Consider the following 15,000-nt stretch of genomic DNA (forward strand, 5'->3'; position numbering starts at 1 on the left):
CAACTTTTACTAAACAAGGTGGCCTAAGTGTTATCTCTGAGTGGCTTACCAGGGTTGACAGCTAGTTTGTAGGCTTGAGAAACAGTTTTACGGCTGTTCCCACCACGGCATGTATACGTGCCTGCTTGATCCCTGGAGGTGACCTCGAACTGTAGTGTTGTGGTGGTTGTGATTTTAGAGCTCTGCACACAAACACGATTCGAACAGCAAGAAGAGAGGAAGGGAAAAGGGTACATCTGTTAGCTGCCCTACTCGTCAATAACCGTTGCAATTCTGTGTAAGAGCTGGTGCGTCAAATCTACATGTGCCTTCCAATAAGGCCAAGTACAGAATGTTTATCATCAGCGCCCTCTCTGAACTTTCGCCCTCCTGGCCAAATTACTATAATATTTTTAGTACCAGTAAATTTACTGCAATCTACGGACTCTAATCAGCATGGTTGTACATCTTCGAAAGCCAAATCCACAGGTTGAACCATACATGACTTACACTAAAATTCAAGGGTAAAAAGGGGGTGCGACTTACAATCGAGCGTGACTTACTACTGAAGTCAATATATCAATTCAATATTGCTCAAACAAAGAATATGAGGGTGTGAGTTCTAAGCGAGTGCGACTAATAATCGGGGAAATACGGACCCAAGAGTAGCCTGTGATAGTAGCTGCAGAAACTTACACTGCCACTGCCGGTATCTTCTAATTCACTTAGAGACATATCTGCTGCATCATCGTCAGCCGACGACTACATACACGGAAGAAGAAAACACATCACACCACATATGCATTGCTGCTTAGTGAAATGTGGCCTTGTGAATTATCACCCCAGACCTGTGTGTGTGTAGCCCTTTGAACACTGTGTGCACAGGACAGGGTAACTACAAACTACAGAGATGATGTAGTTGCTATGGGCCTGAAAAGTCCCGGAAACTGATTATCAGGCGACGTGGAGACAATAATCTTAATAATGCAATGGATATAACTAAATGGGCACTCATATCACAACCATGGGGACGAATAATGTATTCCAGAACGTTTTCTTGTCACAATTATCAATGGAATTTGTGACTAAAGAGAATGATAAAACTACAATAGGATTTATACACTCGGAGTGAAACAACGAGGATACAAGAATGGTAAGAAAAATAGCACGAACTTAGGAAAAATTTGCACAGGTAATAAAACTATACAGGTGAGAAATGATAGGAAATTCAGCAAGTGCAGTGTGACAATGGACATGCATGTGCAAGTGTGTGTGAGTGCGAATTTACTGAAATAGTGTACTCACACACACTTGCACATGCATGTCCATTGTCACACTGCACTTGCAGAATTTCCTATCATTTCTTACCTGTATAGTTTTATTACCTGTGCAAATTTTTCTTAAGTTTGTGCTAATTTTCTTACTATTCTTGTATCCTCGTTGTTTCACTCCGAGTGTATAAATCCTATAGTAGTTTTATCATTCTCTTTAGTAACGAATTCCATTGATAATTGTGACAAGAAAATGTTCTGGAATAATTATATTATACATCCCCATGGTTGTAATATGAGTGCGCATTTAGTTATATTCATTGCATTAAACTGATGATCAGCTGCATTCTTTTCTTTGTTGATCCAAATTTGTTCGTTGCACTACTTAGTTGAAATGGAGTCCTCAAAATTATCTTGCAAGATGTTATGCATGGCTAACGATTCATCTGCATCACATGAATTTATCTCACTCTGCACAAGAATGGCTTCAAAATATTTTGCATTACCTAATAGGCTAATAGGGAGAATGTAAAGTACAGTGCAATGGATGATGTCGGATGAAATGTGTGCTTGCACCGGCACGATCCATACCTTGGTTGTCAGCTTATATAGTTCGCTATGTTTTATAACGACACCCTTGTTGTCCAGCCACGTAGCACCGCCGCGAATCAAACCAATGAAGCCGCACACAAACGTGGCAGTGTCACCCACCGTCACCGCGTGACTGGTCAAGGTTTTCGAGAAGGTGGGCTCGACTGCGTTGGGGTAGGTAGGAAGGAGACAAACAATACACAAAAGACAGATGTTTAGGACGGTAGAGATTGCAGAGGAGGCCATTAACTGACCCTAGGCCATGAGTTCCAGCAGTCATTGTTCATAATTGTAAGACTAGCATGAAAGATCAGCTGAACCACTCCTAAACTTCTTCCTCTGACTTAGCTCTATAAGGAATGTGGCCAACAGCACTGCACTTATTTATTATTATTATTATTATTATGTGCTTGTTCGCGTAGACATCAGCATGGCCTGCAGCTGCATAATGTGCATGCAAATCATGCAAACCAGCCAAAAATGTTCGCATAAGCCACTTCGAATAGATACAAAAGACCATAACAGTTTCAGAAAAAGAAGAAATATGCGAAAAGAAGACAACAACTAGGGTGCCGACACCACTCGGGCACAGATGCCCACCCAACCGCTTCGGTCAGCAGCAAGGGCACGGAACGCCTCCAGATCGACTTTGCTTGACAAGGACACTTAGAGAAAGTCAATTAGCAGAGCATGCAGGAATTGGATGGACTACTGAGGTATACGCAGAACAAGAACACCTGGAAGCGTTGCATGATGCATAAGGTCCACTTTTAGTGAATGTTCCCTAAGACCCTGAAGGCCTTGCAGTGTCACATGACTTTCTAATTTGCATTCACTCATGTCACTACGGCTAAGTCACTATAATCATTATTATTGCAACTTATTATTTCTATTATTATTGCGACTGAAGTGTACACTACGAAAATTAGTGGTAGCGACTTCAGCGATGATTTGCTTGGAAAGGGTTTGCGAGCTCCAGTATGGGGAGCAACCACTTTCCTAGAAGTGTACACTAAGTCACTATATTACAACTAATGTGTACACCACGTTACTACAATTATTACAACTGAAGTGTGCATGGTAAAGGAACACGGATGAGTCATTTTATTACGACAGCCTGCACTGGCTAGTAGAGGTACGGTATTTCTGTACTTGTGTGATGATGAGAGCTGTTTTCTAAAAAATATCGTACGTCGTGCTGTAAAATCGACGTTCTACCGAAATGGCCGTGAAATGGCTAATTTTAGTCACGGTGATATTTGAGGTGATTTTAGCGAAAGGAGTGTTTTCGTTAAAGTTTCGTTGCGCCAATCGATAGTTTGCATGTACAGTACAGTACGACGGTATTCTTTTCTTTACTCTGAAACTTGGATCACTAAAGTTTTTTTCATCGCAAATTGGTCCTAATCCAGAAAACGCTAAAAAAAGCCTTTACTCGCTAAACTTAGGCATTGTACAGTAGAACTGCTTTGGTAAACTACCATCTACCGGCTCAACATTCACTCTACTCTACCAAGAAGACCAAAACGAACGCAGCCTATGTTTGGTTCTTTGATGAGGATGATTTTTAAGATTCTGAAGAAGAGTAGATAAATGGGCTATCTCCCTACAGGCGTTTCACTTCATAATTTGCCAGAACAGGGAGATTTATGGATGGAGATGTTTGTAATTGACTTGAGCTACGACCATGTATATTACAGTACGGGTTAACATCACGTGTGAAACCTCTGAGTCACAGTGGCAAGGTACACTTGAAGCTGGTTTAAATCTGGTTCTAGATAAAATGGCTCCAGTCTAATCCCATGCCAACCGTGACATTTTCTTGATAAAATAGTTTTCATTGCCAAATGGTTCTGCTTCGTTTTCTCCGTGCGCGCTGACAGGTCCACAACGGATGCACCGGTGCTGCCGACAAATTGAGGGTACTAGATGTACACATTATCGCTCGTACTCGACCTACCATCGCAGGTGCCGTCTCTGGTCTGCAGTTGCTTGTCGGGGCACGTACATGTGTGCTTGCCATTGTCCAGATCAGAGCACGTCGAAACGGCAATGCAGTTGTGGACATTGTTGGAGCAGGCGTTGATGTCTGTAGAAAATACCACCAGCAAAACCACCGGCAGATGAGAACAGAACCAGGAAGAAGAACACCAGGGAAATAAGTGAGCTATGACGATAAAGAAAAAGCTCAACATGAGATTGTCTCACAGCAATACATTGCACTACATGTAGTCCAGTGGCTAATCTTTCTAAACAATGTGACACACAGCCTCGTACACACAGTTACAAGACAGTATGTCCCAAACACGCCGCGTCCTTTTGTGAAGATGCAAACATTGGACATCGGCATTCTCAGCTCAGATCATGCGGCACATTCTCAATACACACTACTTCTGTTTGTCCAGCAACAAGGACAACCGTCAGACAGCACTATATTAATATAGAGTGAACTCTTTGGACATAATTTTTTCTTTGTGTCCTAATCTGCTGATGCATGCGTATTAGCACCTCATTGACCCCGCTTGTTCCTCATTATTCATTCCATTTGGCCTAAGCGAAAACTAGCCAAGCTTGCTTGGCGATGTCAACGCGATAATAATAATAATTATAATAGTTCCTTGGTCTTTCTCTTTTGTATAAGTAATAATAATAATAATAGGGTAAGGTCAAAGCATGTTACAAGTGGACAGTGGAACCTCCCCATGGGTTGTGCTATACTGAGAGATCTGCCCCAAGTCTTTTAGCAATATCAAGCAAAGAAAATCAAGTGAAGTGTGGTGTGTTATCAAGTGTCCAGTCGTTTAGGTGGAAAAGCGCAAGCTCCATTGTGGCGAGCAAACACTTTTCTATAAAATGGAAATCGGACAACATAATTGTGCAGAATGACCCGTTCTTTGGGAAGTGATCTGTTTGTGAGAGATCGACGAGGATGGCATATGGTCCTGGAAAGTAATTGGATTAGTAGAAGACTACACTGGAAACAAAAAGTTCTATCATCATGGCGGCGTAAGCAGAACAATGAGTGGTCCTCGTTGTTGAAAGAGGAAAACACCAGTCAAGTACCGTACCAAAGCAGCCGTTCTCGGCTGTCCTGCCCGTGCCGTTGAAGCCACGCTTGCAGGAGCACATGTAACTTCCCCTTGTGTTGGTGCAGAGAGCGTTGGGGTCATCACAGTCATTCATGCCACTCGAAGCACACTCGTTGATGTCTGCAATCAAGGACATACACACATGCATGCATGCACGCACGCAAGCAAGCAAGCGCAAAACATAATTATGTACAATCTATTATATTCCGACAAAGCAACGCTCCCATGCACACACACTTTGTCAAAACATTCGAGAGTATTATGTGAACATAAAAAAACACTGACACAAACAAATCCCAGTTATGTACACAAATCATGCCCAAATCCACACATGTACGTACAAGCAGATGCACATACATCCCATCCCGTACACATGTGGACACACGCAAACACACATCCCCACACACATCAGATCTGATTCCAAGCCGGTCATCCATGTCCATGTAGTGTGTAGTATATGATGGCACACACTAGTCAGTTGTCTAAGGTCCTCAGTCTGTGTATATTGCTCTATGACCAGTGGTCAGAGCCAGTAATACAATGATCACACATCAGTGATGCAGCCCGGCAAGTCTTATTCTGCCGTTACTCAGAGTTTCGTGTGAAAACACTCATCAGACAGCATGCCATGACCAAGACTAGCATTCATGACCAAGACTAACATTCACTAGAATATATACAGAGGGCCTTGAGAAAAGAGGCCAGATGGAGGTACAACATTTCAATAGTGCTCTTTTTCTCTTATAATCTCGCTGATTTTGCCACCTCCTTTTCCAGGCACTATTGACATGTTGTACCTCCATCACCTCTGCCCTCTTTTCTAGCAAATGCTAGGCTTGGTCATATGCTGTCTGATGAGTACTACACGAAACTCGTAACGGCGGAGAAAGACTTGGTTGCATCATTGTTGTGTGATGCTACACACTACATAGACATGAACGTCCATCCATCAGTATCTGTGTGTGTGTGTGTGTGTGTGTGTGTGTGTGTGTGTGTGTGTGTGTGTGTGTGTGTGTGTGTGTGTGCTTGTACACGCGTTTTGGTGTGTGTATGTGTTGGTGTGCGTGTTGGTGTGTATGTGTGTCCAATGGGTGTGTGTGTGTGGTGCGTGTGTGTGTGTGTGTGTGTGTATGCATGCAGGCAGGTGTGCGTGTGTATGTGTATGTGTGTGTGTGTGTGTGTGTGTGTGTGTGTGTGTGTGTGTGTGCGTGTGATTTGTTAGCTTCTGGTTTTCTCTTTGTTGGCCTCCTCCACGGGGTGGCCTTGGCCTTCTGGTCAGGGTCGTCCCTGGGTATTGAGTGGCAGTAGGCTTTTCATGCCTTGCAGCCGGTTTCGCTCGCGCGGAAGGACATTCAGTGAGCTGACGACCAGGGCGGGTAATTATTTGTTGCCGTCACCGTCTTCTTGCGTCCTTTCCGCATCCTCCGCAGTGGCGTGGCGAGCCCTCGGATCGATCCCCAGCCTGAAACAATGCAGTGGCGTTCGGCAAAGCAAGTGGATTCCTGAGGGAACAGGTCACACTCGCAGCAATTTATTCCTGCGCGGTGTATCGCTGGTATTGTGGATTTGTCGTGTTGTTTGGACCTGAGTGGCCAGTCGTCGTGCGACGATGGTGTAGTAATGTTAGCTTGCTGTGCACACTCCTCGTCGTTTCGTGAAAGTTCGTCTTGTGGAGCCCTTGTGGGACGTTCGGTGCCCACCCTCCAGTTCAAGATTGTGCTTTCCTGGTTTATGAAGGCCAAAGCAGTACGCGTACAGACGTACAGTCGTTGTATGTTATACTTATAGTGAACCTACAGCAGACTGTTCTTCTGGTTTGTGATATTTCTTTCCTCTGTTTGTGAGTCCTTTTCCATCAATATGGCAGCTTGTTTTGATTTCCTTTTTTTTCAATTCATTTTGCTGTACTTCCTGTTTTGTTTTGCGCCACTGCCCCTCACCTTGCGCTCAGTTCTCTGAGTGGAGGGCGGCGTGACCCCACGGGGTAGCTGATTGATAGTAGTAGTAGTAGTGTGTGTGTGTGTGTGTGTGTGTGTGTTCACTGGCCAGAAAAAGCCACTTCATAGCTGTGTGGTGTAGACAAGGCTGAATAGTGGCGGTCAATTCTTCAGCCTTGCAAGCTGTTGAATGGTGCAATCCCAGCACAAGCTGCTATGGCTTCTGCTGTAGCATCGCTATCATCGCGTCCAATGGTCCAATGGTGTGTGTGTGTGTGTGTGTGTGCCAGCTAGTTCGGTTGGTGGGCACACTTATGCCTGATAGTGTTGGGTCTGTTGCCAACGGGCTCGGCTGCTTGAAGGTGTAATGTTGTACCTACCACCTTTGTTGGTTTCAGGGTTCATATACTTTCTATTTGAACTTTGAAGTATACATACCTGTTAACCATGGACTACTTCTGGCTAGATTAACTCTTGTGTAATCATGGTGCTAGTGAAGCTTGTATCCGATCCACTCTGATTTAGCCACCCACACTAGTAGCAAGTATTACCTTCACTGGGGGCAGGGGTAACTGCAGTTGGATCCCGGGACGGATACCCTGATGCCGTCAATCCTTTTTCTGCACCTTGTCCTCACCCGCTTACTGAGGTGTGGTGAGCCCATAAGTGGGATCATTTTCAAGTCCACCCAGAGTTTTGGGGATTTCAGGGGGTGTCGGCCGTTGGGCGGTTCAATAGCCAATTGAGTCATCTTTCCAAGATTCCTTTTGAGTCTCTTTCCCCTCTCCCGGGGAGACCCACGTGACCAGTTTTGGCAGTGAGCAACAAGTACAAGTACAAGTGTGTGTGTGTGTGTGTGTGTGCTTGCGCGTGCGTGCATGCACGTGTGTATGCATGTTTGTCTGTTTCAATTTGAACCCCAAACCTTACCTGTACAGGATTGGTTGCCAGCACCAGTGAATCCAGTCTTGCATGGACACAGATAAGATCCTAGTATGTTTGAGCATGTGGTGGAATCGGCGATACAGTATTGTTTGAAGTGGTTTCTTTTTTCAGTACACTCATTGATATCAAGGCAATTTCCAGCCTCCAATCTAAACCCACTGATGCACCTGGTGGTGCAAGTGTGACCAGACATGGGCAACTTTTTGTCTTCGCAGACAATATGCTTCCCACATGGTTCAGTTCTGCACTCATCCAAGTCATCCTCACAGTGCTGTCCAGTTCGCCCTGTTACACAAAAGCAAATCATTCAAACCAAGACACCAGAGCACTGAACAACACACGTCCCATCACTCTTTGCCCCTGGAGATCCTCATACCAAGACATACGCTTGGTGTACCGTCTTCCCAAGCCATACTCTTGTGTACTATCTCCCCATGCTTTACCTCTAGATACCCTCTCCCAAACCTTAATCTGCACCCTGCGAAGACATTTTCCCATTCTATATCACTGATGCCCCTCTACCCAGTACCGATTTACTGGAGTATAGTTGCACTGGAGTACAAACCGCACACCCCCCCCCCCCCATTTTTGCCTCAAAATACAGACATCTATCCTATTATTTTATCACCGTTAATTTGATCATCGGGAATAATGTAAACTTAGAAGTTGCGACTTCGGCGGTAATAGTCATGAAGTTGATTATTCCAACTAGGAACACACGCTTCTTGCCGAGCTTGACACTTGACTGACTCACGACTGCCATCCAGAGCACATGAGCTCAACTGATGAGGGGTGAATTCCCCGAAACACTGTGTATTGAGCAGGGAGTGGTGCTTTCTTGCAGGTTTGCCGAGTGGAAGGTGCGACGTGTTCCTCGTGTGCTCTGGATGGCAGTCGTGAGTCAGTCAAGTGTCAAGTTCGGCAAGAAGCGTGTGTTCCTAGTTGGAACAATCAACTTCAAAAATAATGTAAAATAGAAGAATAAAACACATGGGAACGAGTTATGAAGCAACTATCCACGACTGTAACAAGATAATAAGCACTCAGAACGTGCGATAACAGGGCACAAAACTGACAGGCTACTGAGACATTCAACGACCTTAGACCTAGCTCTAACACATCTCTAGTATGCAAACCAACACCCTTCCAACTTGGCAGGTTCAAGGTTGGGTAGGACCAAAGACGGGAATGTCTCAGTAGCCTGTCAGTTCACGGTGTGCCCTGTTATCGCACGTTCTGAGTTCTTATTATCTTGTTACAGTCGAGGATAGCTGCTTCATAACTCGTTCCCATGTGTTTCCTTCTTCTATTTTACATTAAATACTGGCTCATTATCCAAGTTCAATCAAAGTTGATACACTTATACAGTAGTACAGCACTAGTGTTTATGTCTTGCTGGCGGGTAACGGTGGAGAGGTTTCACATCTTTGTAAATGCGACTCAATTTTGTATAAAGTGATCAGGGTTGACCGGATGTGGATCGAACATGGCTGTCCCTTGGGTCAGTTGATATCGTATTTCCTGGGGTGTTAGTCGCACTTTCCTGAAACCCTCAAAAAAGTAAAAAAATCACCTCTGGAGCTTACACTCCGAATACTGACCATGAATCAACCGCCCATATGGAGCAAGATATTAGAACGAGTTGTCTTGGAGCAGCTGATTGCATTCTTTAAGTAATAGTTACACAACATCATGTACGTGCCTGACAATCAATTTGCCTACCGTACCAACAGCTCGTGTGAGAACTGCCTAGCGCTAGTTGTCGACGAATGGCTCAAAGTCCTTGATAATAATGAATACTGCGGCATAGTGTTTGCAGATATGAGCAAAGCTTTTGACCGAGTTAAGCATCAAGAGCTCCTTGACGAGTTGAAGATGCTTGGCATTGCTGACACTGCACTTGCTTGGTTTGCAAGCTACCTGACCAGACGTTTCCAGCGAGTAAGAGTAGGACAACAGCTAGGTGGGGCCCGCCCTTGCACAAGAGGCATCCCACAAGGCTCCGTGCTCGGCCCATTGCTATTTTGCATTAACACCCGTGATGCACCACAGTGCTTCCAACATGCATTGAATCAACTTTATGCCGATGATATCACACTCTATATCAGGCACAAGTCCATCCAGATCATCACAACCCAGCTGAGTGATGACCTTGCCGCTCTGAATCGCTACCTAGATCGGAAGGGACTGGTGTTAAACCCATCCAAGACTCAGTTTGTCCTGCTCCGGCGACCAGGCACGGAGTTGCCACCTGGCACCGCAGTCAACTGCTGCGGCACTTCCATAGTCCCATCTGCTTACGCTCGGTACTTAGGAATACTGGTTGACGAACATCTGTCTTTCTCAACCCAAGTGGATGCAGTATGTGCAAATGTCAATAGGAAGGTCGGAGCATTTGTCCATGCAAAGCAGAATATCAGCATTTTTGGCAAACAACTTTTCTATTTATCGATCATTCAGTCCACATTTGAGTTTGGCAGCACTGCATATATTCATTGCTTATCACAAACCCTATAATTATGACAAGCTTCTTACTGCCAGCCGCGTAGCATTAAAGAGAATATTTTCGTTGGATAGAATGACCCCCACCACTTTTCTATACAGTCATACTAACTTGTACGCCCTTAGGTGGACATGATCACGTATCCAATACCGGTAGTCTAATATATTAATTATTCATATCTTTTTGCATCTTTCCCTCGAGTGGGTCTATTGTTATTAGGCAATTGTCTGTTATAGTCACCACTATAAATAAAAAATCCAATCCAATCCAAAGGTGGAATACACTTCCACCGGCTTGCCGCATGTCTAGTTCACCCGTGGCAGCTGAATTTCGCTCATCCATCAAATTATACCTAGGGTTCCCTGTAAAAAGGCGCTGACGCCTGTTGGGAATTCCCTTGTAAAAGAAGAATAAATAATAATAAGGCAATAAGTAGGACGAGCTGAAGTGACATTTGGATTACTTTATTAACAATGGAAGCGATGGAAACGATGCAAAAAACAATGTAAAGGGTAAGGAAGATACATGTATGAAGAAAAAGGCGATGGAAAGAAAGATGATTCGAACAAGTTTTCGTACAACACTCTTCAGGAATCACCTGTTTTTCTGTTTTGTGCCGTGCTCGGCATGGTCTGTTGTAGTTACAAGTTTTGGAAGCTGTTTGTCAGCGCATTCATAAGCCGAATTTGTGTGTCCAGAAAGATAGTGTTATTATCCTAAAATTGTTCAAATAATGTTCGTTTGTGTAGTGTGGCAACGTTGTTGCGACTTGTGCATAATGTGTTTGGTCACCTTCTTGTTTGTTATTTTTATTATTATCATTTGTTCTCACTTTTTTTGTTGCTGATACACACTTACTTGTATACCCTTGTTTTCTGCACGCTTTTTTTTTCTGCACGCACCTCGATATTCCAGTGCTGTCATTGTATCTTGCTACCCTACCTTGATTGCTATATTATTTCCTTTGTTCTCATTTTGTTCTTTAGTACAACGGTGATTCCTGAAGAGTGTTGTACGAAAACTTGTTCGAATCATCTTTCTTTCCATGGCCTTTTTTCTTCATACATGTATCTTCCTTACCCTTTATATTGTTTTTTACATCGTTTCCATCGCTTACATTGTTGATTAAGTAATCCAAATGTCACTTCAGCTCGTCCTACTTATTGCCATATTAAAAGTATTGTCTCCTCGTCGAATATTTAAATACTAAGTAAAAAAAATTCACGGTTCGCGTGAGACTCGGCCAAAGGCCCAGTTTTCCGCATCCCCAGGAACGCCACCACCCTCTTGGATCAAGGCGCAGATGCAGCTCCTAAGCGGTGGGAGGTGAGTAGATCAGACCCGCCACAAAGTGGTCAAAGACCGAAATCCCATTCCCTGCATCCATGTTTCCCTCGTGCCAGGCCACGAGCTCCCAATTAACTGTGGGTCGCAGCACGGCTGGAAAAAATCCTTCCGCTTCCAAGCAGGACTTGAACCTGGTACCCTCTGTTTCTCAATCATGGTCTTAGACCATCCCACTATGCCTGCCTGCCGCATACTAAGTATGCTAAGTAATAATATTAAATAATAATAATAATAATAATAGTAGAAAGGAAAAGGACATATGGAAACGAGTTAAGAGTAACTCTCCACCACTGTAACTAGATACTATATACAGTCAGAAAGTGCAACAACTAGGCACAAAACTGACAGAGTACTGAGACATTCGACGTCCTGACACCTAGCTTCAACACATCTCCGTAGCGCTAACCGACAGCCTTCTAACTTGGAAGGTTCAAGGTTATGGAAAGACCAAAGAGGGGAAGGCAAGCGCAACGAAAACGAGCACAAGCTACAGTCCCAACGGAACAAAGAATGTCGATTGTCACTGGACGATGACGAGACCAGTAGGCGATTCGACAAAGCGGTCTAACTACAATTCGAAGCAGCAAAGCAGCACACCACCCAACTTGGGCGGGTCAAAAATATCAAAGATAAGTTAAGAAGGGGGAAGCTTTGGAGATGTGTTGAAGCTAGGTGTCAGGACGTCGAATGTCTCAGTACTCTGTCAGTTTTGTGCCTAGTTGTTGCACTTTCTGACTGTATATAGTATCTAGTTACAGTGGTGGAGAGTTACTCTTAACTCGTTTCCATATGTCCTTTTCCTTTCTACTTTTATTATTGGCTCAATACCCGAGTTTCAAATAATAATAATAATAATAATAATAATAATACGGTGTGCTATGCACAAAATGCATGTATGGTGATATTCGACTATTTTTATGTGCTTTGCATGAACAAAAATCCATCATTGCAGTTGTGCGATGTTCATATCTTGTCAGTTCAGAGTGAGGGACAAACAAAGAGACGAGAGAGCTTGGAAGCTCAGGGCCCTATGCTATGCTTTTTTGCCTGGCAAGATTCAACTTTCTCTTTGCATTCGAGGGTAATACGACACCATCTACCACCTTGATGACCTAGGCAAAAAAAGCATAGGGATGTTATAAATTTTTCATTTCTCCTATTCTTTTCAAGACATAACCTAGGATTCGAACCCGCACTATCGCCCTGCATGCATTCCCCCGATACACTTTGCATACATCCTCATTCTTCCAAGTTGCTTCATGTTATGATCTTGCATTAGCCCTAGTTGAATATTGTGGACAGCTAGCTGTCTTTGATGGTACGGTACGGGACAGGTGCGGGATAGCGCAGGCATGCCGGCGCCGATGCTGTCTTTGATGGTACAGTACGGGAGAGGTGCGGGATAGCGCAGGCATGCCGGCGCCGATGCTGTCCTTGATGGTACGGTACGGGACAGGTACGGGATAGCGCCAGGCATGCCGATGCTATCCTTGATGGTATGGTACGGGACAGGTACGGGATAGCGCCAGGCATGCCGATGCCATAAACAAACAAACAAACACGGAATTAAAGCTGTGTGGACCCTGGCTAGCGCCAGACGTTACTGAAGTAACGTCTTTTGCAGAGCTACGGGAGTAATTAACCATTGGTAAATGTCTTGCAAGCACTAGTACGCATCAAGTTTAGAAGGCCAAAAATTCAAAATCCGACTTGCGGCTTATACCGCGAATGTCAAAAAGATACGAATTTGGGCCTGAAAAGGGGGGCTTCGGCTTAGACCCCGGAAAATACGGTACCTGTCAAGCCACTCAGTAACCTCTATAAAGGTCTTACAAATACGCGGAAGAATTTAGAAAGAAGCATGTTTGAAAGAACTGACAATGGGTTTTGCTTTCGACTGTACCGTAAAGTCAGCTGCAAACGCCCACTTCGCAGCAAACGCCCACCCCAGCGGGTCCATACTATTTTCGTCTTTTTGAGGTCAATATAGTTGTAGAAAACTTGCATGAAGGTCGAATGCATACGAAAACGACTGTAATACATACAAACTGCCTATTTCTTACCAGGAGGCTCTGCAAAAGTGATTGTCATTATCTTGCTGCAAAGAAAAAACTTCTGTCGAGATTTCCTTTAATTCAATAAATGAGTCGTCTTTGTGGTTGTTCGCTCTCCATGTGGTAGTGTCGTAGAATCCATCTGGTTTTCAGGAAATTTCTGCAGTGCCACGCTGTCGCGCTTTCAGAATGGAACAGTGATTGTTCTGACGAAGTGTCATTCAACGACTTGACCGGTCGCAGTATTGCAGTTGCTAGTCGAACAAGGTATGTCACAGAAGATACACCTACAAAGTCGCTGCTAACTTATTGAAAACTCTGAAGTGCTTGAGAAAAAACCTTGCCTTTGAGGGTTGCGTAATTTGGAACTGAGGACTTGAAACACCGTCAGCACTCAGCAGTGTATTTGGTTCCTGCAATACTCTATTCTTCGCTACCTTGTTATTCGGTAGAAAGTCCTGTTTGGATTTGCGAAAGAAAACAACCATCATCATAAAATCACTACGAGATAGCTCGTAGCTAGTGCCCAAAGAGATTTCGGAAACCAGGAAAGTAGACATAGTTTACCGTAGCAAAGAGCTCTTCGCGCTACGGTGTGAGATGCACTTTCGTACAGTAGGGGTGACAGTGCATGGGGTCAGTGTGTACAGGCCAGCAGATATTGCAAAAATGGGGTGGGCGCTGGCAGCGGACTTTACAGTGTTATACGAGCGCTGAGTGTTGGTTGCGCAAAGTGAGTGAAAAGTGTAGGCTGCATAAATCATGATGCTATCGGCTAAATGATACTGATGACTTTCTGATGCCTGTAGACTTCGTTTATTAACATGATCAAGCACCTACTTTGAAGTACATGCACAACCCGCTGTTTTAATATTATAATTACATGTATGACCAAAGGCGCGACATGGCCTGATTATTTTGAATTGAGAAAGTGTTCGCTGTGATTCAATGGTATACAGACAGCATATTTGCCCTGGAAATCAGCACTCACCGGCATCACAAGATGTACACGTCAGCTGTTTGAATGCGTCCACAGGCGTTGAGGGTGGTGTCTCACAGGTACCATGGCAACCGCACAGTGTAATCGGAATCGTCTTCTCCACTGACTGGCCATTGCTGTCGTTGGCTGACACGGTCAGTTGCAGTCCGCTCAGCCTACGAGCAGGCGGTGTCCAAGAGATGTTCAGAACATTGCCGCTAAGCTCAGACTCGACTGTCAAGTTTATGGCCGTCTTCACAACAAACGATTCCAACTTGGCAGATTCGCTGACGTTCACTTCGATG

General features: G+C 44.3%; 1 protein-coding gene across 1 annotated transcript in view; it reads right to left on the reverse strand.

Annotated features, from left to right (window-relative positions):
• Nucleotides 1-15,000, reverse strand: part of LOC135828877 (uncharacterized) — a 197,871-nt gene that overhangs the window by 1,303 nt on the left and 181,568 nt on the right. Inside the window, exons 24-30 of the mRNA XM_065341309.1 lie at nt 14,708-15,000; nt 7,798-8,097; nt 4,910-5,050; nt 3,802-3,930; nt 1,842-2,005; nt 676-741; nt 50-182 (exon numbers count right to left, since the gene is read on the reverse strand). The exon at nt 14,708-15,000 is cut by the window's right edge and continues 100 nt beyond it. Coding sequence (XP_065197381.1) covers nt 50-182; nt 676-741; nt 1,842-2,005; nt 3,802-3,930; nt 4,910-5,050; nt 7,798-8,097; nt 14,708-15,000 — 1,226 coding nt within the window. The remainder of the gene's footprint in view (nt 1-49; nt 183-675; nt 742-1,841; nt 2,006-3,801; nt 3,931-4,909; nt 5,051-7,797; nt 8,098-14,707) is intronic.

The sequence above is a fragment of the Sycon ciliatum genome, chromosome 12 (genome assembly GCF_964019385.1).
Source record: "Sycon ciliatum chromosome 12, ocSycCili1.1, whole genome shotgun sequence".
Lineage (NCBI taxonomy): Eukaryota > Metazoa > Porifera > Calcarea > Leucosolenida > Sycettidae > Sycon > Sycon ciliatum.